The sequence below is a fragment of the Plecotus auritus genome (genome assembly GCF_963455305.1).
Source record: "Plecotus auritus genome assembly, chromosome: 3".
NCBI classification, from domain to species: domain Eukaryota; kingdom Metazoa; phylum Chordata; class Mammalia; order Chiroptera; family Vespertilionidae; genus Plecotus; species Plecotus auritus.
The window spans coordinates 173,782,835-173,808,691 of NC_137772.1; the positions used below are offsets into that span (position 1 = coordinate 173,782,835).

At 48.3% G+C, this 25,857-nt stretch overlaps 2 protein-coding genes across 12 annotated transcripts in view; one reads left to right on the plus strand and one right to left on the minus strand.

Moving 5' to 3' along the window:
• ZNF740 (zinc finger protein 740) overlaps positions 1–25,857 on the minus strand; it is a 53,015-nt gene that overhangs the window by 23,385 nt on the left and 3,773 nt on the right. For 5 of the 11 annotated variants that reach the window (XR_013960113.1, XM_080659881.1, XM_080659883.1 and 2 more), the window contains 4 exons: positions 25,424–25,513; positions 24,590–24,713; positions 24,133–24,251; positions 22,406–22,465 (listed from right to left, as the gene is read on the minus strand). Coding sequence is in view for 10 of the 11 variants with exons in the window: in XM_080659881.1 (XP_080516007.1) it covers positions 22,445–22,465; positions 24,133–24,251; positions 24,590–24,713; positions 25,424–25,513 (354 nt within the window). In the remaining variant the exon portion in view is untranslated. Of the gene's footprint in view, positions 1–19,887; positions 23,172–24,132; positions 24,252–24,589; positions 24,714–25,423; positions 25,514–25,857 lie in introns of those variants that run through there. The other 6 variants (XM_080659878.1, XM_080659875.1, XM_080659874.1 and 3 more) reach the window with 3 other exon arrangements.
• Positions 1,828–19,707, plus strand: ITGB7 (integrin subunit beta 7). The gene is made up of 15 exons (XM_080659866.1): positions 1,828–1,875; positions 10,219–10,422; positions 12,598–12,802; positions 12,887–13,057; positions 13,753–13,994; positions 14,370–14,528; positions 14,814–14,909; positions 15,069–15,158; positions 16,178–16,324; positions 16,822–17,015; positions 17,599–17,822; positions 18,046–18,265; positions 18,366–18,574; positions 18,899–19,059; positions 19,304–19,707. Exons 2-15 carry the CDS (start codon positions 10,222–10,224, stop codon positions 19,382–19,384), a joined length of 2,400 nt encoding a protein of 799 aa, XP_080515992.1. The 5' UTR covers positions 1,828–1,875; positions 10,219–10,221; the 3' UTR covers positions 19,385–19,707.

The following is a 25,857-nucleotide window of genomic DNA, read 5'->3' on the forward strand; positions in this document are numbered from 1 at the left end:
TATGACCACTCTCAAGAGTCACTCTCTCTATCCCTTCTGACCCCATTCTTCACCCCATGGCCCCCACTCAGCTTCCAGGACCCCACTGCTATCTTCTGTCCTAATCTCTCTCCTTGCCCCTATCTGCCCCACTGCCTTCGGCCTCTACCACTGCACCCTTGTGCTCCCTCAGCATCACCTCTCTGCACCCCATGGTCCACCTTCTTCCCTGGGACAGTAGTGCCTTGCCTACCTTGTTCCTGGCTTTCTTCACCAATGACCTGTGCACATGGAGAGAGGTTGAGGATATGGGAACAGGGGAGGAGAGAATGCTGGGGAAAAGCAGAAGAAGAAAGTGAAAGAAGCTCTAGAGGAAACCACAGGGCCTATGGGGTAGGAGAGGTTGTTGCCATGGTAACCTCTGGTTGTGGGGGAAGGGTAAAAGGTCCTATAGCCTGAGGCCTGTTGAAACCCACCCAAAGAAGGAGCCCCTTCTCCCCAGTTGCTCCTCCCAGCAGCTACACTCCTACAATCCATCTGCCATCTACTGAGCACCTGCGATGAGATGGGCACTTTGCTAGGTGCTGTGGCTTCAGTTAGTCTTGTCCCAAAGGAGTGCTCCTGATACAGGAGACAGACCTGTGAACACAGACCTCGCATCTGTTCCTTCTCAAAGCTCCCTCTGGTCAAGTGTGGGCCGGGGTGAGTATTTCCACAACCCTGTCTTTCTATAGGCTTCATTCTTAAAAACAATTTTTAAAAAATTGATTTCAGAGAGGAAGGGAAAGGAAGAGAGAAACATCAATAATGAGAATCACTGATCGGCTGCCTTCTACATGCCCCCCACAGGGGTTTGAGCCAGCAACCCACAATCAACCAGGAATTGAACCTGGCTCATAGGTCGATGCTCAACCACAGGGCCACACTGGCCAGACTACAGGCTTCATTCTTGCTCTTGCTCCAGCTGCCATTCCTGCTCAGTATGCTTCTCCTAGGTGGCCCTTCCACCCCTTCCCAGGCTCCACTACTGTCTGGGCTCCTTGGCCCAGTCTCATTTTCTGAGCCTGGCCCTGTGCCTCTCTCTCAAGTTTCCAGCTGTCTGGATCTTGAATTTCTCAAAGCCTCTCCACTTTTCACCTCATTACTTCTCATTCACTGATGCTCTCATCAAGCCCTTAGTATGTGCCAGGTTCTATTCTAAACAATTGATATGAATTAATCTCATTTAATTCTCAACAACCAACCCTATGAGTTCCACTTGACAGATGAGAAAATAGCTACAGGAAGAGTCAATAACTTACCTAAGGCTCCAAGACTAGTAAGGGATGCAGACCCAGGATTTGAAGTTGGGCAGTTTGGCTCCAGAGCTGGTATAGTCAAACACCCACTAGGATACAGTGGGCACGGGGTTTTCAAAATGAACCATAGCCACCAATTTCCCCTTCTCTTCAGTACTTACTGCCTCCATATTCCTTCCTATCATGTTCCTGTATATACAAGGGAGTGAAGAGATCATCAACTCTGGAGGCAATCCCAGATCAGCCAGTTACTAGCAACATGACCTTGGGCGGTTTTCACTTTTTACCTCTAAGCCTCTACATCTGTAAAACTAGGGGGGCTGGGGAGATATTAACACCTATGTCAGGAGGCTCCTGTGAGGATTAGTTATAACATCAGAATACACCCAGCACCTATTAGGTGATCTTTCAGATCCCTATATCATCACCTCTCTTGACCCAGTTCCACCCCATTTGCTCCACTTTCTAGATCAGTCACCCCCAGCCCCCACCAAGTCTTCCCCACCCCGGGGTGTGTCACTTCCTCCTCTGCAGCCTCCCAGATCAGTACACAAAGGCTGCCGCTGCCGCTGGAGGAAAGGCTGCCCTGCTCGCACCTGTGAGTACCAGGGCACCAGCCCTCCTGCCTCTGTACTGGTCCAGGCCCCAGCTGGTTCCAACCTCCCTGGAAGGGGTTCTGACCTGAAGGCTCCCAGGATTCACTGAAACTTGAGCAAGGCTCTGAACTCCTTTCTGCATTCCTAAGATCCACTGTCTTGTTCCTTCCTCCCTTTCACAAGCCCTCCTTCTCCCCACCTCTCTCTCTTGCATCAGTTTCCCAAGAATGGGGCTGGAGGGAGGAAAAGGAGGTGAGGGAATGTGTGAGTGCTACCACTTGAGTGCCTGCCATGTGCCAAGGATTATGTCAAGGTAGGTTCTCCCAATATTACTCCCCAGCTGCCATCCCTGCTGCTTATTAAGCTCGCGGTGGGGGGTGGGAGGGTGTAGGGGGGTGCTCAGCTCAGGCCCCCTCTGTGGCACCTTCGCCACAGATCCCACACTCCTGGGCGACTGTAGCCCAGTGGCTCAGTTCTCTTCCCTCCTGGTGACTCCGAGTGGACAGCACAGAGTTCTGCCTGATTTGGGAAGATCAGGATGGATTGGGGCGCTGCTGTTTCTCAGCTGCTCAGGGAACAGTAGGGTGTGTATTGAAGTCAGAATTGATTCCAGGAAAATGAGACAACCATGGAGGGAGAGAAGAGAGACTAAAGAAGACCCCCGCCCCCATGGAAAGAGAAAGGGGATTAGGTAGAATCCATTGGGGCTACTTGGGGGGAGGGCACTCATTTCCACACTGATGGTGCCTGGGTTGGAGGGAAAGAAGCACCTGTCTCAGTCCCTGTTCTGCCTCTAGTGCGCTGTGTGACCTTGGGTAGGTCACTTACCACTCTGTGATTCAGGTTTCCATTTGTATAAAGAGGGGGGTTGAAGTAGAAGCTTCTGCCATCCTATGGTTAGGATCAGAGAGAAAAAGAAGCAAAAACAAAGAACTGTGAAGAAGTGGAGAAGAGAAAAGCAGCAGAAATGTAATAAAATTTTGGAATAGGAACGGGAGAGTGAGGCAGATCAAGAGAAGTGGCAGATCATGTATCCATAAGGAGGGGAGAACAAGGAGGAGGGGGAATTAGGAGAAGGGGATTGGAGTGAGCTGTCCAGGGAGTCTTTGGGCCCCCTTTAGGGGAGATGAGTTGGGCTTGAGGTTTCTGGGGTTGTCCTATCCGGGGAACCAGTGTACCCTGGGGGCCCCACCTATGAGAGATGAGTCAAAAGTGGGCTTTGTACTGCAGCATCTCCAGTCTACCTGACCACAGGCGTGCAGAGCAAGCAAGGCTGAGGTTACACTGGGCTGGCCTCTCTCCGGAGGGTGGAGCCTCCGTTACACATACATTCTATGCCTGAGGTCACAGGTGGAGGGGAGCAGGCCAGGGTGGTCAATGACTCGGCACCCCACCCTTGCCCACACTCTGCAGAGCATCAGAATTGGAGTCTAGGTCCAGGCTGAGGAGGAGGCAGATGCTTCATGACAAAGAGTTAGCTGGCCTTCCTCATAGACCACGGATGGGGATGTAAACTGGCACATTCTTTAAGGCAGTTATGTTGGCAATACTCAGCAATATTACAAATGATACCTATTTATTGACCTTAGAAATTCTCTTCCAGGGATTTATCCTACAGATTCCCTTGCACACATGTGAAACGAACATAGATGAATTTTCACTGCAGTACTACTTACAATAGTGAACAATTAGAAGCAATTTAAAAACCCATCATAAGAGACTAACTACAATATGATATATCTATGCAATGAAAAAGTATATGCCTGTAAAAATAAACAAGGAAGTTTTTTATTTTCTTGGGTAGCAGGATTTCTAAGAAAAGTAGTTAAAGGAGAAAAAAAAGTAAGATGCAAAACTGTGTATTCTATCATTTGTAGAATTCTATCATTTGATTCTACCATTTGAAGAGTATATATACAGAATGTCTCCAAAGAATGTATACATACTTTAACAGCTGATAGCTGAATTAAGAAAATGAAATGTATTTTTAAATAAACATTGCCTTTATAATTAGTCAGTGTGTATACATTTTTGGGGACACCCTACATATGTTTACATTAGTTTGTATATGCATAAAACAATCTCTAGAAAGACTATAAGCAACAAATGATAATAATAAATGATGGTTATTTATTTAAAGTGGGTGTGGAAGCGGGTGGATGGGGGATAGGACTGGGAGACTTCCCAGTATCTTATTTAACTTTGATCTTTTTTATGGTGGTAAAATACAGATAAAATCTATCATTTTAACCATTTTTAAGTGTATGATTCAGTGGCATTAAGTACACTCGCAATGATGTGCAACCACGAACACTATTTACTTCCAGAACTTTTTCTTCACCTCAAAAGGAAACTGTCTATTAAGCAGTCACTTCCCATCCTTCCCTCCTCCCCAACACCTGGGAACCACTAATCTACTTTTTCTTTTTAAAATATTTGTATTGATTTCAGAGAAGAAGGGAGAGGGAGAGAGAGCTAGAAACATCAATGATGAGATGGAACCATTGATCAGCTGCCTCCTGCATACACCACACTGGAGATTGAGCCCACAACCGGGCATGTGCCCTGACTGGGAATAGAACCAAGACCTCCTGGTTCATAGGTCGATGCTCAATCATTGAGTATGCCAGCCGGGCATACTCAGGCTATTTCACATAAGTGGAATCAGACATTATGTGGTCTTTTGTGACTGGTTTTGTTCACTCAGCATAATGTTTTCTAGGTTCATTGGTGTTGCAGCATGGTCAGTACTTCATTCCTTTTTATGGACAAATAATATTTCATTGTATGGGTATACCTATTTTGTTTACCTGTTCATCAGTTGATAGACATTGGGTTGTTTCTACCTTTTGGCTATTGTTGAGTAGTACTGCTATGAATATTCGTGTACAAGTTTTTTTCCCCATCTTTTTTTGTGTACTAGTACAAGTTTTTGTTTGAACACCTGTTTTCAATTCTTTAGAAATACATCAAGAGTGAAATTGTCAGGTCATAGGGTAATTCTATGTTTTAACTTATCGAAGAATAACCAAACTGTTTTCCACAGTGTTCTCACCACTAACAAGGAAAGTCCCATTTTCTCTACATCCTCATCAACACTTATTTTCCATTTTTTTAAATCATAGCCATCCTAGAGAGTATGAAGCGATGCCTCATTGTGGTTTTGATTTGCATTTCCTGGACAACTGGTGTTGAGCATCTTTTTATGTGCTTGTTGGCCATTTGTCTATCTTCTTTATAGAAATAACTATTGAAGTCCTTTGCCCATTTTTTTCTTTTATTTTCTTTCAAAGTAATCAGGATACTCTCTTCCATGGTCCTGCTTACTATTTTTTAAAAATTTATCTTTATTGTTGAAAGTATTACAGATCCTTTGCCCATTTTAAAATAGAGTTGTCTTTTTGTTGTTGAGCTGTAAGAGTTCTTTATATATTCTGGATATTAATCACATATATGTTTTTGCAAATATTTTCTCCCATTCTGTGACCCATCATTTCACTCTTTTTTAAAAAATAAATCTTTATTGTTCAGATTATTACAATTGTTCCTCTTTTTTTCCCCCATAGCTCGCCTCCACCCGGTTCCCACCCCACCCTCTGCCCTTACCTCCCCACCAACGTCCTCATCCATAGGTGTACGATTTTTGTCCAATCTCTTTCCGCACCCCCCACACCCCCTCCCTGCCGAGAATTGTCAGTCCACTCCCTTTCTATGCCCCTGATTCTATTATATTCACCAGTTTATTCTGTTCATCAGATTTTTTATTCACTTGATTTGTAGATTCACTTGTTGATAGATATGTATTTGTTGTTCAAAATTTTTATCTTTACCTTTTTCTTCTTCCTCTTCTTAAAGAATACCTTTCAGCATTACATATAATACTGGTTTGGCTGTGATGAGCTCCTTTAGCTTTTTCTTATCTGTGAAGCTCTTTATCTGCCCTTCAATTCTGAATGATAGTTTTGCTGGGTAGAGTAATCTTGGTTGTAGGTTCTTGCTATACATCACTTTGAATATTTATTGCCACTCCCATCTGGCCTGCATAGTTTCTGTTGAGAAATCAGCTGACAATCGTATGGTGCTCCCTTGTAGGTAACTGTTTTTCTCTTGCTGCTTTTAATATTCTCTCTTTGTCTTTTGCTCTTGGCATTTTAATTATGATGTGTCTTGGTGTGGTCCTCTTTGGATTCCTTTTGTTCGGGGTTCTCTGTGCTTCCTGGCCTTGTAAGTGTATTTCTTTCACCAGGTGGGGGAAGTTTTCTGTCATTATTTCTTCAAATAGGTTTTCAGTATCTTGCTCTCTCTCTTCTTCTGGCACCCCCATAATTCTGATGTTGGTACGCTTGAAGTTGTCCCAGAGGCTCCTTACACTATCTTCATATTTTTGGATTCTTTTTTCTTTTTGCTTTTCCGGTTGAGTGTTTTTTGCTTCTTTGTATTTCAAATCTTCAACTTGATTCTTGCGATCCTCTAGTCTGCTTTTAGGTCTCTGTATATTATTTTTTATTTCAGTCAGTGTATGCTTAATTTCTAGTTGGTCCTTTTTCATATCCTCGAGGGTCTCGCTAAATTTATCGGCCTTTCCTAGGAAATTCTTGAAAAACCTTATAACCGTGGTTTTGAACTCTATATCCAGTCATTTGCTTTCCTCCATTTCTTTCATTTGTGACCTATTTCTTTGTCTCCACATTTTGGCTGCTTCCCTGAGTTGATAGAGTGGCTTTGTGTGCTAGGTGTCCTTTAGGGCCCAGTGGCTCAGCCTCCCCAGTTACTTGAGGTGGACACTCTTGGTGCACCCCTTTGTGGGCTGTGTGCACAGTCTTGTTGTAGTTAAGCCTTGATTGTTGTTGGTATCACTGGGAGGAATTGACCTCCAGGCCAACTGGCTGTGAGGATCAGCTGTGTCTGCTGGGAGAACTTCTGTGCTGGAGACATCCTTATGAGACAAGACTTGTTTCAGTGGGGCTTTGGTGCTCACTGAGTCTGCCCCCTGAGTGTGTCCCTTATGGATCTGAGGAGTTGTAATCTGGATGGTCCCACTCTGACCACTGGGTACACTGGCTCTTGGATCTCCAAGGAGGTGCTAATTTAGCCTCTGCCTGAGGCCACCCAGCAGGAGCTACGAGAGATCTGCAGATTCCTCTTCTTTGTTTGGGTTTTGGAGGTGCCCAGATGAGGCCCAACTGTGAAGGAATGCAAGCTGCTGCAGGGCCTTGGGCCTTCTTTTAGATGTTCTGTGTTTCACTGACTCAGCTGTAGTTTGTTAGGTAAGTTTAGAATTCAAAGGAACAGGCCATTCATATGCAAAAGCCTCTGCGCTCAGCTTGGATGGGGCGGAGTCTCAGGGCAATGGCTTCCCATTAGCCCTGCCCTAAGAGGCCCCTGGGTCTCAGTTTCCCTCTGAGAGAAAGCCGCCCTCGAGTTTCGCCCATGGCCAGACAGTCCAGTTTCTCCCCGTATGAGTCTGGGTCCCCAGAGTCTTGCCCGGAACTGGAGTTCAGAGCAGTCGGGAGCTTTTGTCTCCCTCCCGATTGAGAAAGCCAGCCATGTACTCAGTTGCCAGCCCTCTCTGCACACGCGCCTCCGTACCTCTGCCTTCCGCAGCTCCTGTGAGTCTCAGTGTGCTTTTCTCTTTCCTTCTAGTTGTAGAATTTCCACTCAGCCAGCCTTCCTGTGGTTCTGGATGATGTCTTTTGTCTTTTAGTTGTAGTTTTGAAATTGTTGTGTGAGGCAGCAGTTTAGGTTTTTACCTATACCGCCATTTGGTTTCTCCATTTCACTCTCTTGAACGTGTCCTTTGATGCACCAAAGTTTTAAATTTTGATGAAGCGCAATTTATCTATTTTTTCTTTTGTTGCTTGTGCTTTTTAAAAAAATTATAGCTTGTGTTTTTGATGTTATAGCTAAGAATCTATTGTCAAGTCCCAAATCATGAAGATTTACCCCTATGTTTTCTCCTAAGGATTTATAGTTTAAGCACCTTTTAAGGCCTTTGATTCATTTTCAGTTAATTTTTATATATGTTATGAGGTAGGAGCCCAACTTCATTATTTTACATGTGGATATCCAGTTATCCCAGCACCATTTGTTGAATACTATTTTCTCCTTGTTGAATGGGTTGGCACAGTTATTGAAAATCAATTGGCCATAAATGGATGGATTTACTTCTGGACTCTCAAGTCTACTCCATGAATCTATATGCCTGTCCTTATGTCAGCACCACACTGACCTAAGGGAAGTGTGAGTCCTCCTACTTTGTTCTTTTTCAAGATTGTTTTGGCTGTTCATGCAATTCCGTATGAATTTTTAGAATCAGCTTTTCTGTTTATGTAAAAAAAAAAAAAAGGCCAATGGGATTTTTTTATTTTTGAATATATTTTTATTGATTTCAGAGAGGAAGGGAGAGGGAGAGACAGAAACATCAATGATGAGAGAGAATCATTGATTGGCTGCCTCCTGCATACCCCCTACTGGGGATTGAGCCAGCAACCCGGGTACATGCCATTGCCGGAATCGAACCCAGGACCTTTCAGTCCGCAGGCTGACACTCAATCCACTGAGCCAAACTGGCTAGAGCTTTTTATTTTTGAAGCATGGTAATGGGTTGCCCATTCAAAATTTTCATTAATATGTTTTTTAAAATCAGAAATTTACCTGGTATTCCCTAGAGGTCATTCCAGAAATTACCCTGCCTTCAGGCTCTCTCTCTCTCTCTCTTAAATATGTTTATTGAATTGGAGAAGGGAGATGGAGAGAGAGCTAGACACATCAATGATGAGAGAGAATCATTGATCGATCAGCTGCCTTCTGCATACCCCCTATTGGGGATTGAGCCTGCAACCAGGTCATGTGCCCTGACCTCCTGGTTCATAGGTCAACGTTCAACTACTGAGCCATGCTGGCCGGGCCTTCAGGCTTTCTCCACTCTAGATTTCCTTTGTGCAAAGCACAGAAAAATTTTTATCACCCCTTGCCCTTCCTTCCTGTGCTATCCCAGACCTCCAGAAAGTTCTTATGATCTAATCTTTATTCCTCTTGCTACCATGTTAAAAAAATACAGCTAACCTTCGTGCCTTTCACATATTCCCTCATCTGCTCCAGCTTTATTTCTTATCATTCCACTCTCTGACTCCCTGCCGGCCCCCTTATTTACAGCCTCTAGCACTCTTCCCTTATATAGAATCCAAGATTATAAAAGCTGTAAGAGCTGTCAGATTATTCAACACCCTCACTTTACAGATGTGGAATGAGGCCCAGAGAGCAAGTCTGACCTGCCACACAGTCTGACTGAGGCAGGACCAGAATCTGGTCTGTTTCCCTTTTGGTTCTATTTCCACTATGACTTGGAATCTTGGTGAACAGACCTGTATGTAGACCTTAGTGCAGGGGTGGGCAAACTTTTTGACTCGAGGGCCACAATGGGTTCTTAAACTGGACCGGAGGGCCGGAACAAAAGCATGGATGGAGTGTTTGTGTGAACTAATATAAATTCAAAGTAAAGGAGCAGAGGGGAGAGCAAGAGAACCCTCCGCTCTTTCGGCTCTGCGGGCCGGATAGAACAGCCGAACGGGCCGGATCTGGCCCGCGGGCCATAGTTTGCCCACGGCTGCCTTAGTGCCTCCAGGCCCAGTCCCCAGACTCTTGACTAGGCCATTTTGCCTACCCTGGCCTTTTTTTAAAATATATTTTATTGGTATTTTACAAAGAGGAAGCGAGCAGGATAGAGAGTTAGAAACATCAATGAGAGAGAAACATCGATTCAGCTGCCTCCTGCACACTCCCACAATCAAGGTACATGCCCTTGACCTGAATCGAATCTGGGACCCTTCAGTCTGCAGGCCGATGCTCTATCCACTGAGCCAAACCTGTTAAGGCTGGCCTCTTTTTTTTATAAATATATTTTTTATTGATTTCAGAGAGGAAAGGAGAGAGAGAGTGAGAGAGAGAAGCATCAGTGATGAGAGAGAATCATTGATTGGCTGCCTCCTGCATGTCCCCCTTCTGGGTATCGAGCCTGCAACTCGGGCATATGCCCTTGACAAGAATCAACCCCGGGACCCTTCAGTCTGCAGGCTGACATTCTATCCACTGAGCCATACTGGCTAGGGCCCACCTTGGCCTCTTGAAGTCTGCACATAGGAGGGATGGGTCATGACCTAGTACTTGCTTCTTCTTGCCATTTTGAAGAAACTGCTGAATCCACACAGGGAAGTGAAACTATGAGGGGAGATAAAGAGTTGGGGTAGAGCTTTGAGAGTGACAACCACAGGCTAAGTTTAGAGGACTGAGAACTTAGGGTGGTCCTCCCTAATGATTGACATGTCTCCCTTTATATCCAATTTCAGACCATGGTGGCTTTGTCAATGGTTCTTGTTTTCCTGCTGATTCTGAGCAGAAGTAAGAGTGAATTGGACGCCAAGATCTCATCCCCAGGGGAGGCCACAGAATGGGGTGATCCTGATCTGTCCCTGCCGGGATCCTGCCAGCCAGCCCCATCCTGCAAGAAGTGCATCCTCTCACATCCAAGCTGTGCATGGTGCAAGCAACTGGTAAAAATGGGCCTGTGGCCTTTGAGCCATGTATAGGTGTATGTGCAGCCTGGAGTTGTGTGGGCACATGTGTGACTTTTCTGGGTGCACTCTGCAGTCCTGTATGTGACTGAGTCTGCGCAAATAGGACTTTGGTATGTGGTTGCGTGTGTGTGCATAAACACACATGCAAGATTCCTGTGCATGCAAGTTTATATCTATATTGTGTGTGTGTATATATACACTGAGTAGCCAGATTATTATGATCTCTGAATGCATAATAATCTGGCCACTCAGTGTATATCCTATATAATAAAAGGCTAATATGCAAATTGTCTCCTTGACCAGGAGTTCGACCAGCAGGCAGGCCAGCCAACTGCCCCTGTCCCCTCCCCCTGGCCAGGCTGGATTCATGCACCGGGCCTCTAATACACACACACACACACACACACACACACACACACACACACGAGTGGCCAGATTATTATGCATTCAGAGATCATACACACACACACACATATATGGATAAGACTTGTGACTATGAATTTGGAGGAAGTATATTCTATTGGGACTCATGCTTGTGTATAGATAGAGGGACCTATTGTGCATGTACACATGTGAGAAAGTGTCAGCTCGGGTTGCCATAACAAAATATCATTGACTGGTTGGCTTAAACAACAGGAATTTATTTCTCACAGTTCTGGAGGCTGTAAAGTTGAAGGCTTAGGTGCCAACAGATTTGGTTCCTGGTGAGAGCTCTCTTCCTGGCTTTCAGATGGGCTGCAGATCAAGCTCTTATGATTCTTCTTATAAGGGCACTAATCCCATCATGAGTGTTCTACTCTCATAACCTCATCTAACCCTAATTTCTTCCCAGAGGCCCACAATGGGGGGTAATCCATGGCAGAAAGTGTATGATTGGGTCTCTGAGTTGGTGTTGGGGGGTGCCAGGGATGTGTTCCTAGGTATGTATTAGCCTGTGACTGGGGAAATAGAAGGGAAGGAGTTGGAAACCTGTGGGTTTGGGTGAAAGGTGTGAGTGAATTACCTCAGTGGCCAAAAAGGATGCTGGGGCATGGGTGTCTCTCTGGCTAGTCAAACAAGGCTGTTCTTTGTGTGTTTTAAAAAAAAGATTATATATATATATATATATATATATATATATATATATATATATATATATATAATTTCAGAGAGGAAGGGAGAGGGCGAGATAGAAACGTTAATGATGAGAAAGAATCATTGACTGGCTGCCTCCTGCATGCCCCACACTGGGGATCAAGCCCACAACCCAGGTATGTGCCCTGACTGGGACCTCCAGGTTCATAGGTCTACGCTCAACCACTGAGCCATGCCTGGGCTAGGCTGTTCTTTGTTTATGACTTAAAGAGGCAGGGCTCATGGAGTAGCAGAGCATGAGGGGTGCCTGAGACAGGGGTGAGGCAGAACACTCACAGAAAAATGGAGTTAGATGAGATGAGAATTGAAGGCAAACTCACTAGGAGACAGACCTACAGAAGTTGAGCAGGCCCAGGAGAAAGGTACACAATGAATCTGAGATGACCGGAAGACTCAGTCTGCAGGTGGCAGAGAGCAGAGGCGCCAGATGGGGGCTCTTGAGACAGTTGGGTATGCCTGCCTCCTCCAATCCCCAGACCAGAGACTGGCACCCAGGCAGCTGAGAAGCCACTTTAACCATTTCCTTCCTCTGTGGCTTCCCAGCCAGTCCCAGGGGTACCAGACATATTGGGGCAATGGGGTCTCCTCTTCTGCCCCTATCCTTTCCCCTTACTAGGAACTTTGAGTCTTAGCCTGATCCCCTTCCCATTTCCGCCTGAGCAAGCAGGACAGGCTGGATTAGCAGGCAGGGCTCCTCCTCTTCTTGTGGAAGTGAGGCCCCAGAGATTCTCAACAGGAAGTCTGCGGCCCTAGCGGGAAGGGAAGAGTAGGTGGCTGGGGAAGGGGGGAGTCGAGATAAGGGAGGAAGTGGGCTCTGACAAGGAAGAAAGGCCCGGGGTTCAAGGACAGCTGTGGAAGGAAGGGGAGGGGAGGGAATCAGAGGGGCTCAAGGAGTTGACTGAGTGAGGATGGGTTAGAAGTGGCTGTATTTCAGGCTGGGAGCAGGCCTAGGGATGACGGGGGGTGGTGGGGGGGGGGGCGGATTAGGGCCCTAACCCATCTACCCTTGCGGTACAGAACTTCACAGCGTCAGGGGAGGCGGAGGAGCGGCGCTGCGCCTCACGTGAGGAGCTGCTGGCTCGGGGTTGCCCCCCAGGGGAGCTGGAAGAGCCCCACGGCCAGCAGGAGGTGCTGCAGGACCAGCCGCTCAGCCAGGGCTCCCGGGGCGGTGAGGGGGCCACTCAGCTGGCACCGCAGCGGGTGCGGGTCACGCTGCGTCCTGGTGAGTGAGCTGGGGCAGGGCAGAGGCAGAAGTCTGGGTGTGGATCTGAACGTGCCCCACTGAACCCCCCTGCCCTGTCCCCAGGGGAGCCCCAGCAGCTGCAGGTCCGCTTCCTCCGTGCCGAGGGATACCCTGTGGACCTGTACTACCTTATGGACCTGAGCTACTCCATGAAAGACGACCTGGAGTTTGTGCGCCAGCTCGGGCATGCCCTGCTTGTGCGACTGCAGGAGGTCACCCAGTCGGTGCGCATCGGTGAGCGCTGTGCAGCCCCACCACCTGCCAGCCTCTGCCTCTAACTTCAACTGCTGCCTTAGCCTCCGCCAATGTCCTGGACCCACAAGGGCCCCACCTGCCCTCTTCCCGTTGTAACAGGCCACAGGTTGCTGACATCTTCCCCCAAAGACACCCATCTTCTAGGTCAGAGCTGGAGGGGATTTAAGAGACTGTCCAGTAGCACCATTCATTTTACAGGAAGTGTAACTGAGGCCGAGACTGGAGAGACTGTGTTCAGGCAGCTCCCAGGGCTCAGGCATTGCCCTGGACCTACCAACTCAGCTACTGCCCTTATGCCTGTCTCAGCCCTGGGTCTCTAAATGCTACTGTCCCTGGTTGCACATCTGTGCTCTCCTATTCTCCATCTCCTCCTTTGCCTCATGCTGCTGCTATACCTTACACTCTACCTTCTTGCTCAGCTTTCAGGAAACCCTTGCCTGACTCCCCATTGTGTCCTCTTCATCTCCTCCCTTCCCCCACTTCCCTGAGCTGTTGGATTCAGCCTTTTGCCCTGCCAGGTACTGGGTCCCTGCCCTTTAGGAACACCTGGCTCCTCTAGGATCCCCCACGCCCATGGACTCCTCCCTTCCTAGTCCTCAGCAGTGGCCCTCCCATCCTGCTGCTGCTGTCCAGAGACTTCTGGCACAGCTTTCATCCCTCCTCCCTTCCCCTAGGCTTTGGCTCCTTTGTGGACAAAACGGTACTGCCCTTCGTGAGCACAGTGCCCTCCAAGCTTCGCCATCCCTGTCCCACCCGACTGGAGCGCTGCCAGCCCCCCTTCAGCTTTCATCATGTGCTATCCCTGACAGGGGATGCTAAGGCCTTCGAGCGGGAGGTGGGGCGCCAGAGTGTGTCTGGCAACCTGGACTCACCTGAAGGTGGCTTTGATGCCATTCTACAGGCTGCACTCTGCCAGGTGAGAAGATGGGACAGGTGTCTGAAACTGAAGGACTGTTTGGGGCCAAGACTGCCACCTATAGTTGTGCAGTACACAGTTCCACAGGGTAGCATTTGTATCATCGTCACTGTAGTTTGCCTATTTATTTTGACAATTTCCTAGTAAACTGAAGTGAAATAACTTGAGGAAGAGGCATGTTTTCTAACTCACAAGAATGCTTCCACTAGCAGCAACCCTGCCTTAGGGTCTAGGGAAAAGAAGCAGGGAGCTGGGGGCAGGGGTATAGACAAACTGACTCAGAATGAGGCTGGCCAAATCCTTGGCTCACATTGCTGGCTGGGGTGGCTCAAGGGCCATGCCCAGGTGCACAGCCTACCCCTTACCCCACCCTAGGAGCAGATTGGCTGGAGAAATGTGTCTCGGCTGCTGGTGTTCACTTCAGATGACACGTTCCACACAGCTGGGGATGGAAAGTTGGGTGGCATTTTCATGCCCAGTGATGGGCACTGCCACTTGGATAGCAATGGCCTCTACAGTCGAAGCCCAGAGTTTGTGAGTCCATCTTAGTCCCATGTCCCTCCCTGTCTGAGCCCCGCCTCCTCTCGTCCCAGGACCCCTATCCCCCCAGCTTCATTCTCCTTGCTGGTAACCACCCAGCTGTTTTCCCCAGCAGCTCCGCCCCGCACTGCTCAGACTCCCTAGCCCCTCCCTCCCTTGCCAAGCCCCCAGGGCTCCTCTAGCTGGTTGAACCCCAGTTGCTGGATTTCCTGGGCTGAGGGTACCCTGGAGTGTTTGGAGGACCTGCGGTGCTCACCTTGTCCCCATTCCCTGTTCCAGGACTACCCCTCTGTGGGTCAGGTAGCCCAGGCTCTCTCTGCAGCAAACATCCAGCCCATTTTTGCTGTCACCAGTGCCACACTGCCCGTCTACCAGGTGAGAGCTGTCCCAATGGCAGGCCCTCCCACCCTGGACCTTCCTCAAGTCTCTCAAAGACCCATTCTTCTCTCCCCCATATGCCCTCCTTCCAGACCCCCAGAGGCCCATTTCTCTGGAGTTGTGACCCACCATTTCCCTCAACTCCTCATAATTTAGGAGCTGAGTAAGCTGATCCCTAAGTCCGCAGTGGGGGAGCTAAGTGAGAACTCCAGCAATGTGGTACAGCTCATCATGGACGCTTATAATGTGAGGAGCTGAGGGGGAGGGGGAACGGTGGCATTGGGGCAAGGTGGGAAAGGGCCCTCAAGAGGGGTGGCAGAACTAAGAGGGAATAATTGCTTTTTGGGTAACCCACCATAGCTCCTATCTGCTGCTTGCATAGGGTTGTCTTAATAGTTCATTTACTCACTTAGTCTTACATTCATAAATCTAAGTGTTTGATTTGTGTAGAGAATGGAGCCCAGCTCTGAGCAAGGAAGGAAAGTAATATTCATTGAGCTTTTATTACATGCCAAGCACTCTCCTAAGTGCACATACTTAGATTGCTATCCCATTTAACCTCACAAAACCTGCTGCTTGGTAACTATTACCATCCCTGTTTTATAGAGGGGGTACAGACACAAGGAGGCTAAGTGACTAACCCAAGGTCACTCAGATAAACGATAGAAAGGCTGGGATTTGTCCTCTAGTCATTCTGTACGTAAATAATGTAATATCCGGAACCTGCTTTCATTAAGCTTATAAACAATTCAGATATTCTTCACAGGAAACATAGTTTTATAGGTAGAAGGAACCATAAAAATTCTTGTTTCTTCGTTTAGGTCTTATCTTTGTAACTAGACTGTAGGCTTCTTGATGACAGGAACCATTTCCTAAAACCACAGTGAGAAAACCTGAGCCCGTATCAAATTTTCCAGGACAAAGTCTGGGAGAATTGCCCTTTAGACCTTGTATGTACACAGGTTATATGTCCTGATTTGGGATTTGAAAACACAGCTGCTGCATGTTTACGGTGCCTGGCCAGCCCGAGTTCCAGCAAGCCCTGGCTGCAGCTGCACTGAAATGCGATTTAGAGGCCCTGGATCCCCCTGTACTCCCCTCGAGGTTCTCACAGGTCCCTCCTCCAGAAATGCCTCCAGACTAGGCAGAATGGAAGGAGCCTTAAGGTGGGCTGAGGGCGGGTTCTGGCAGAATTTGGAATGCCTGGAGAGGGCATTAGGTGGGGTCAGAGTCCACCTTCATGTGGATACTTTCTCTTCCCACAGAGTCTGTCATCCACTGTGACCCTCGAACACTCTCCACTCCCTCCGGGGGTCCACATCTCTTATGAATCTCAGTGTGGGGGTCATGAGAAGAGGACTGGTGAGCCTGGGGACCGGGGCCAGTGCAACCATGTTCGAATCAACCAGATGGTGAGAGCCAGTTGGAATAGGTAGAAGGGGCCCTGGCCAGGTAGCTCAGTTGGTTAGAGCATCAACCCTGATATGCCAAGGTTGCAGGTTTGATCCATGGTCAGGGCACATACAAGAAATCAACCAGTGAATGCATGAATAAGTGCAATAACAAACCAATGTTTTTCTCTCTCTCCCTTCTCTCTAAAATCAATTTTAAAAAATAGGCAGAATGAAGGAAGTGGGGGTGGGAGTGGGAAATTGAGGCAGGCAGGAAAAGATGGGGGCAAGCACAGAGAACAATGCAAGAACTTGAGGTAGTTCTCCATCCACCCTTTCTGAAGGGGTTTAATGATTAGCTTCAAGCATGTTGCTAGGAAATGGGTGTTAGCATTGACTCTGTCCCTTAATTTACTAAGGAGTAGGGTTCTGAATGATCAATAGGTTTGGGGTGTGTGCCCGTGTGCACAGGGGTGCATGTATGAGCTTAGTCTGATTTCTGCCCATTCTGCCCACAGGTGAATTTTTTGGTTACTTTCCAAGCTACCCGCTGTCTCCCTGAGCCCCATTTTCTGAGGTTCCGAGCTCTTGGCTTCTCAGAGGAGCTGACTGTGGAGTTGCACACACTGTGTGATTGCAACTGCAATGACACCCAGCTCCAAGCGCCCCACTGCAGTGACGGCCATGGGCACCTACAATGCGGGGTGTGCAGGTGAGGGCCTCTAGTTTCCCTCCACCTATGTAGCTCCCTACAAATACAGCCACTGTATTCCTCCTCCTTTGCCTTTCATCCTTCCACTGGCATCTCTAGACAGGTTTTTCCTAGACATCCCTAGACTGCACCGTTTTTTTAAAAAATATATTTTATTGATTTTTTACAGAGAGGAAGGGAGAGGGATAGAGTTAGAAACATCAATGAGAAACATCGATCAGCTGCCTCCTGCACATCTCCTACTGGGGATGTGCCCGCAACCAAAGTACATGCCCTTGACTGGAATCGAACCCGGGACCCTTTAGTCCGCAGGCTGACGCTCTATCCACTGAGCCAAACCGGTCAGGGCTGCACCCTGATTTTTATCTCCTGAAGCTTCCCAGACATGCTGAGATCTCCCCTCCACCAGGACTCACTCTGCTCTTCCACTCCTTGGTACTTTACTATATTCCACATCCCTTCAGCCACCCCACCATCTATCTCAACTCTTGTGAGACCTTGGGTTTAGAGTATCCTGGGAAAGACAGGTAAAGGAATGGCCGAACTCTCGGACCCACCTTTCTCCCTTTCTTTCGCTTCCCAGCTGTAACCCAGGCCGCCTGGGTCGACTCTGTGAGTGCTCTGAGGCTGAGCTGTCCTCTCCAGATCTGGAATCTGGGTGCCGGGGCCCCAATGGGACAGGGCCCCTGTGCAGCGGGAAAGGACGATGCCAGTGTGGACGCTGCAGCTGCAGTGGACAGAGCTCTGGGCGCCTGTGCGAGTGTGATGATGCCAGCTGTGAGCGACATGAGGGCATCCTCTGTGGAGGTACCTCGGGACCTTTGGGAGAAGGGAGGGTTCAGAGTGGCTCTCCCAAGGGTATTTAGGCTCTGGGACCTTCAAGGCACTAAGGGATTTTGGTGTAGGAGTTGGGGCACACTTCTGGCATACTGAGAGGGGACTGGATGCACAGGAACAGGTCACGTCTAGGCTGTGATGTCCATTGTATGTGTGGAATATGTTTGTCACCCTGTGCGTGACTGTGCTCCAGGCTTTGGCCTCTGCCAATGTGGAGTGTGTCACTGTCACGCCAACCGCACGGGCAGAGCGTGCGAGTGCAGTGGGGACATGGATGGCTGTGTCAGTCCTGAGGGAAGGTTCTGCAGTGGGCATGGACATTGCAAATGCAACCGCTGCCAGTGCTTGGACGGCTACTACGGTGCCCTATGTGATCAGTGCCCAGGCTGCAAGACACCATGCGAGAGACACAGGTGAGGCCTCAGGCCTTGCATTTGGGGCCCTGCCTGCTTTCTTCCATGTGGTGTGGGTGACAACTGCCCAGTCAGTAACTTATTGGTGTCTATTGGACAGGGACTGTGCAGAGTGTGGGGCCTTTGGGACTGGTCTCCTGGCCACCAATTGCAGCATGGCTTGTGCCCATACCAACGTGACTCTGGCTTTGGCCCCTATGCTGGATGATGGCTGGTGCAAAGAGAGGACCCTGGACAACCAGCTGTTCTTCTTCCTGGTGGAGGAGGAAGCCGGAGGCAGGGTCAGGCTGAGAGTGAGACCCCAAGAGAGTAAGTGGACAGGGATGCCTTGGACGTGCCAAATGGAGCCGTGAAGTTTGATGGGTAGGGCCTCCGAAATCAGGTTGGGAGGTAAAGACAGAGGAACCAGACTAGGGATTGAAGCAGAGCTGAGAATCCAGGCAAAAGTGGGCATAATGGATCAAGTGGAGAAGGCTAAAAAACTGGGCACTTAACATAAACCTGCTGAGTTCCCTTTGTTTTCAACGGCAGGGAAGGCTGGGGAGGTCGGATGGGGCTGCACACACACTGGGCAACTGTTGCTCAATCTCTGTGTCCCACCTGCTCAGAAGTCTTTCTGTTTCACCCCCATAGAGGGAGCAGACCACACCCAGGCCATTGTGCTAGGCTGTGTGGGGGGCATTGTGGCAGTAGGATTGGGGCTGGTCCTGGCTTACCGGCTCTCAGTGGAAATCTATGACCGCAGAGAATACAATCGCTTTGAGAAGGAGCGGCAGCAGCCCAACTGGAAGCAGGTGAGACTGCCTCCTAGTCCGCTGGGCTGGTTTTCACTTGCTTTCCTCCGTTAGGTCCTCTGCCCCAGCTTTCTCATTCCACCCTCAGCCCTGACTCCTCCTCCCCAGGCCCTACCCACCTCACCTAGGTGTGTGGCCAGTCCACAGGCTTTTAGGGTCCGGCTAAGTTCTAGGTTGGCGCTTAGGATTAGCTAAAGGAGAAGTCCTGGGACTTTTCCTCACCATTTCCAACTTCTTCCTCCAGGACAGAAATCCTCTCTACAAAAGCGCCATCACGACCACCATTAATCCCCGCTTCCAAGCTCCAGAAAGTCCTCTTCTCTGAAGAGGGTAGTGCTACTCACTCCAGGGTTCTTGCTGGGAGGATGGTGGGAATTGGGGCTATGGGTCTACCAGGCAGCAGCCTGCTGGGGGACTAATTGCCACCTACTTCGACACCCAAGAGGGCCGGCCTCCTGCAGCAACCTTGCTTCCCTACCCCTCAAGGAGTGGGGGTCACCCCATCCACAGATACAATAAAGAATCTTCAGATCACAGATCACTTTAACAAACACTGTGTATGCTGGTATCTAACCTCATTCTGTCTTGTTCTGCAGGGGTTTTTTCTCTTAATCAGAATGGATACCATATATATGTATTTTTAGATACCTTGGTTTCAATTCTACTTGTTGCTTGCCTGTGGAGAAGGGGAGCTTTAAAGTGGTGGTTTATAGGGTATTGAAATTGGAGGATGGTAATACTGGGGGGGGGGGGAGGGAAGGAAGATCACGTTGGCCCCAGTGAAAAAAATTCCCCATAGGATATTCTTTTCAAAGATGAGATAGTATGTAAAAAAGCCCCATTTTCTTTTTATTTAAATATCCTAAATATATCACGAAGGAACATACACTGCACTTTAATGGTAAAAAGATACAAGTTTATAACATCTTATAAAAACTACCATTTAAAAGTGATCTTGTTCATTTGATAACCCCCCCAATAGCAAAATAAGTATATTAAAAAAAAAAAAAAAAAAGAGAAAGAGGGTGGGTGGTGAGGAAGGGTAGGAGGGATTAAGATAAAAGCCCCAGAGCTACAGCAGAGGCAGAGAGTCTGAGGAGAGGGTTAAAAGTCGTGGAGGGACTCTGCGTCTCTTAACCCTCCCATGTCAAGCCATGGGGCACAATCAGTAGCTAAGTGATGACAAGAGGCTGTTGGGGGTGGACGGAAAAGACTTGAGGTGCTGGGAAGGGCAGGGCTGGTAGGGCCTGGTATGGCAGTTCACCCAGGAACTGGGGCTACTCTTTCCCAGGTCCAATTCCATATCCTGGTCTCTGAGAGCCTGCCCTATCTCCCTTTCCCTTCACTCCAAACACACCTGAGGCATCTTTCCAGTGCTAGACCCCATCCCAGCAAACGAAGGGTGGGGTGTTGGGCCCAGGAGCCTTTGCGGCGGTCTTAGTCTATGGTTTCCCTGGGGTATAAGTGGGCTCCTGGCCCCCCTGGGCGCTAAATCACTCCTTTCACCTCTTTGCTTCCCTCTCCTTTTACATCCATGGCCCCAGAATATCAGCATCTGGACAACCAAACTAACCACTTGCTCCTGGGCCTCCCCCACACCCAGGCGTTGGCAGGGGTGGTTCTGGTATGGCTGTACATATCCACTTAGTTTCCCCTCTCCCACCCCCTCAGGCAGGAAGCTGAGGCCTGTTAGGGGCCAGGGCACATCCTGACCTAAACACACATTCACACACATAGGGGCATTGACCATTCACGTGCTTCTCTCCACACCCACCCACCCCAACCCACAACCCAGTGAGTGGCAGGGAGCGAGGCCTCCCATTTTCAAAAGCGCTCTTGGGAGGACAGTTTTCTAAAAGTATCCTCCTTCCCAGAACATATTCCCAGAGCCGAACAATAGACAAATTCCAGCCTGTGCAGAGCACTCTCCCAGAAGGGGCTGGCTCACATGCAGAAAAATGCCCTAACAGGGACCACAGGGCGGGTTCTGACACAACCCCTGCGAGTGCCAGCCTAAACCAAAGGGCGGCAAGCACACTCCCCAAGGTCTCCCCAAAGGATCTCAGCCGCTCTCAGGAAAAACCTAAAAGGTGTCATGCCCCTTTCCTCTTTCCCTGAAATCCTCACACCTCAGAGGTACAAAGGACTGCCCCACTCCTCCCCACTCTCCCAGGACAGGTAACAGCCAGGAGCATGGTGCTGCTGTTCCCTACACTTTCTGGGAAAGAAATCACATTTCCTAGAGGCCACATGATCTCCACTGACAGCTTGGTCAGGTTCATCAAGTCTCCATGATTACTCCTCATTCCACAGGTCAGGGCAGGCCACAGAACGCAGGCCACAAACCCCAGGACCTTCCATAAGGATCTTTTCCGTAGCAGGAAGAGGGTTTTTTTATTTCACTTTAGAAAATTCATGTTCACAAGCCCCTGGCATATGTTAGAAACATCTAACCCCCACTCTGTTCAATCAATCTAAAAACAAAAACAAAACAACCTCCAAAACAAAGCCCTCCCGTTCCCTAAGATGAGTTCCTCAGGTCCTGCTGGAACCTTACACACCCTCAGGTTTGGGGCGGGGGAGGCTGTTTCATGCTCACCCTCCCCTGCACAGAGGTCAGAGAAGGGTTTGGCTCAATAATATGCCATCTCCAAGCACACAAACACGAACACTCACATAGCGCGCGCGCACACACACACACACACACACACACACACACACACACACCCCAGATCATTTTTTTGAGGGTGGATAGGATGATGGTGTTGGGAGCAGAGAGAAGCAAAGAATATGGTTAAGAATAAAACCTACATTAGGTTTCATCCTCAGTCCCTTCTCTGCCGCTCTTCTACTCGCCCCAATTCTTTGTTGGGTAGGGATGGCCATCAAGAAGGAAGCCAAGATCTTGTTCTTTGGGACCAAAGGCCAGATCCCTATCTCCTCTACCTGAATACAGTGATAGGACTTGGGCAGAGAGAACAGCTCACACTGCTCAACAGTCATGTCAGGGGACACCAAATTCCTTTGTTTCCAGAACAGCTGTTACACAACTTAGGACTAGTCTCGGGTGGTTCCAAAGAGGGCACAAGGAGGAAGAACTACTTTGATATCCATGACTCCCCGCTCAACACCCGTTTGGCTTAGTAATCAATGGCAGCGAGGTAGCCACAAACTATTTCCAAGGTCAACTGCCCAAAGAGAGAAGGAAAGGGCTTCATGAGCCACTGTCACCCAAGTTTCCTCCAAAAGGCACTTAGGCTGACCCCATTAGGTACCAGTGTGGCATGGTTCATTACAACATCCATGGGCACAACTCTTACTCTTCCCCAGAGGAAATAACAGGTACCTGTCCACTCTTCTTGGATCCAGCCCTCGTCTGCTCCTCCTACTGTTCTTCCTTTTGTCCCTACAGTGTATAAGGAAGCCAAAGTAAGCTCAGCTGCCATCCCTGATCCCATTCTCCTTCAAACAGGAGGTGAGGTGCAGGGCTGTGGAACACTGAGGATCAATTGCAACTAAAAACTCAATTCAGGAGGGCTGGACCCCCCATCGTCCCTGTGGCCATGGTTCTATACCTCCAGATTACCTGTATCCACAGTGTACCTGCTGAAATTGCTTTTGGATAAACAAAAATAAGAACAGGACAAACAAATAAACAAATCCCTCTCCCAATCTTTTTCATTTAAGCTGCCAGTTGGAGTCCAAGGTTGTGAGAGCCACATTTCAGTCTTGGTCCTGTACCTTGAGTCCCCCCACTTATGACGTCAGCCAAGGGTCCAGGGACTAGCTTTCCTGCCCAGGAATGCTGTAGGAACTTCCCCGAGATACTCATAGTCTCAGATTATTTACAGAGCTGAGGCTCTGGGGCTGTTGTCCCCTGATGCACTCTTCTGGTCTCCTAGGTCCACTCCTCCAGGAGGGGACAGGTACACACGGGGTGGTGGTGGGACCGTCAGACCAGAGGAGGGTGCGTTCTTCGGTAGATTCTTCTCATCACTCCCACCACCCAGGGCCCCTTGCGCCTATAGAGAAAACTGCCCGTCGGAAGTCTTGGACTGGCACCCTTGGCACATCCGTTTGTGTCTGAGTAATCGATCTGTCCGAGAAAAACACTGAGAAGAAAGGGAGGGTTAAGTGCCTGAGAGGAGAAACTCGGATACCTGTTGGTTAGACCTGTCTTCCCCACACAGGAGGCACAAAACCAATTCTATGTTGCCTCAGAACGTACACAGATGGCATGAATGCATAGTGGTTAAGAACAAATAAGCTGAGAAGTGTGAATCTTGGCTCTGCCACTAAGTAGCTGTGTGACTCTGGGCAAGTTACCCAACAGTTTTCAATCTGTACATTTATCTGAAAAATGGGGCTAAAAGTACCTACTCAGACTGTGACTCCTTCATTCATCAAATTTTTATTGAGTCTCTATCTCAAGGCAGGTACAGTTCTTGGGGCTGCAGATATAGAGTGGAGAACCAGAGGGATAAAATCTCTGTCTCATGGAGCTTTCATTCTAGTGTTCTGAAGATTCAATGTAAGAGCATGGAGCAAAGCTTGAGACATAGTAAAGCATCCAGGAGGTGTTGTTATCATTTCTTATCTCTTGTTCTTTGTTTTGATCCTGGCTCTTACATTCTCATCAGATCAGATACTGACTCTCAGCAGCGCAGAGATTACATTTTTTCTTCCAGTTCTGAAGTTTGACTGAATTCTGACTCTGCCCTTGATCTGCTGTGTCCTTGGGAAGTTTAACCTCTTCCAATCTCAGTTTTCCCACATGTGAAATGAGGACAACACATTATGGAATGAATGTAAGAATAATCTATGTCAAGGATGCTCTCATAGTGCCTGGCATAGATAAAGACCTTAAGAAATGCTATTATTATTATAATTTTTTATTACAATTATTCTAATGGCCCCTCTCCCTGATCAGTTGCATAAGGCCAGAGAAATACACCTCACCCTGAGGTACTGACTTGATCATGACCCTTTGTCAGGCTGGGAGTGGGGGCTGGCCCCTGTACTTTGGGAAGAAAAAGTTTCTGTGGAGGGTGGATGGATGACATGTGAGCTTACCTGATGACACCGTTCACACTGGTAGGGCTTTTCACCACTGTGCACACGCTTGTGACGCTCCAAGTGGTACTTCTGAATGAAGCGCATATCACATACATCACACTCAAATGGCTTCTCACCTGGCCCAGGTGGAGAGAGAAGTTAATATCAGGAGGTATACATGGCAGGGACCTCGTTCTAGGTATTTCCCAGAAATTTTAACTTTTAGCAAAGTGCAGACAACTAATGGGGAAGGGTCCACAAAGCTGTTGGTCTCAGTGACACTAGATACAGAGCCATGCAATCTCTATCTCAGTCATTTACCTTCTTCCTTTACCTCTAATACCCTTTAAAGTAAACCCAACAAAAAAAATAACATAAAATAAAGTTAATAACACACACACATACACACATGCACACACACGTACACCAAACTATTGACTATTCTCCCCTCGTTCAATATGAGCAAAAGACTTACCGGTATGAATAAGGATGTGCCTCTTGAGGTGGTAACTGCTCCGAAAGGCTCCAAAGCAGTGTTCACAAACAAAATTTTTGGGAATCTTTACTTGAAAAGAACCATTTTGTTCCACTACTACAACCTGTGGGCAACAATCAGGCATGTCATGAGGCTATCTCTCTGTCCCCTTCTTGCTCCCATTCTACTCAGGGTCTATTTCCAGCTGCTGGACAAAGTGACCCCTCTGATGCTGTCATCTCCCATATCCCTTAGAGTTCAGAGATCCTCCAAGCAAGGAGAGGGGGTGGCTAAGCTGCCTGCCTTGTCAAACTCAATATATATATTTTTAAATCCTCACCTGAGGATATTTTTCCATTGATTTTTAGAGAGGAAGAGAGAGGTCAAGACAGAGAGAAACCAATGTGAAAGAAATACATCGATTGGTTGCCTCCTGCATGAGCCCTGACCAAGGCCCAGGCTGGGGAGGAGCCTGCAACTGAGGTATGTGCCCTTGACTGGAATCGAACCTAGGATCCTTCGGTCCGCAGGCCATTGCTCTATCTGCTGAGCCAAACCAGCTATGCAAACTCAATATTTTTAATGGGACCTGAGGTGTAGTCTGCCTGTCCTGTTGACACAGGATCTCATGCTTCTCTAACCTTCCTTCCCTTACCATGGATGTTCTGCAGAAGGTAGAGATGAACTATCAGAGCGGTCTCTGGATGAAATTAGGGTGACACACTCATTGGCTATGAGGGACCAAAACATCTAGGGAAAGCTCCAGGTTGAGCCAGAGAAGAAAGATATACCCCATTACCAAGCTACCAGTTTGTGGATAACCCCATTACCTGCCTTTTTAACAGTCTTTTTTGAATGAGAGGCCTCAGCCAAGCTGTCTTCATCTTTGCGGCTCCGGGACTTATCGCTGTCTTTTCGGTGGCCCTTCGAATACAAATCAAATCTAAACTCACAGTCCATCTCAGAACCCAAGACAGGAGACCAAATGCTACTTTTAGGCAACTTGTAAATGAGAGTAAACCACCTGCCCAAAGGTTAAGAGAAAAGCACTCATCCATTTCTTCCCCAAGTACTTTGGTCTTAAGGGGATGCAGGTATAGAAAAGACCCTCCTTTGTTATCTAAAATACCCATAGTCATTCATTCCCCAATGGGGTCCCCGTACCCCACTTCCCTAAACAGAAGCACCGAGGAATCAAAGCTTGGCATCTCCTGGCAGAGAGCTCGGGCCACCCGACCCCCAGGTGCCACAGTGGATTCCAGCTCCGT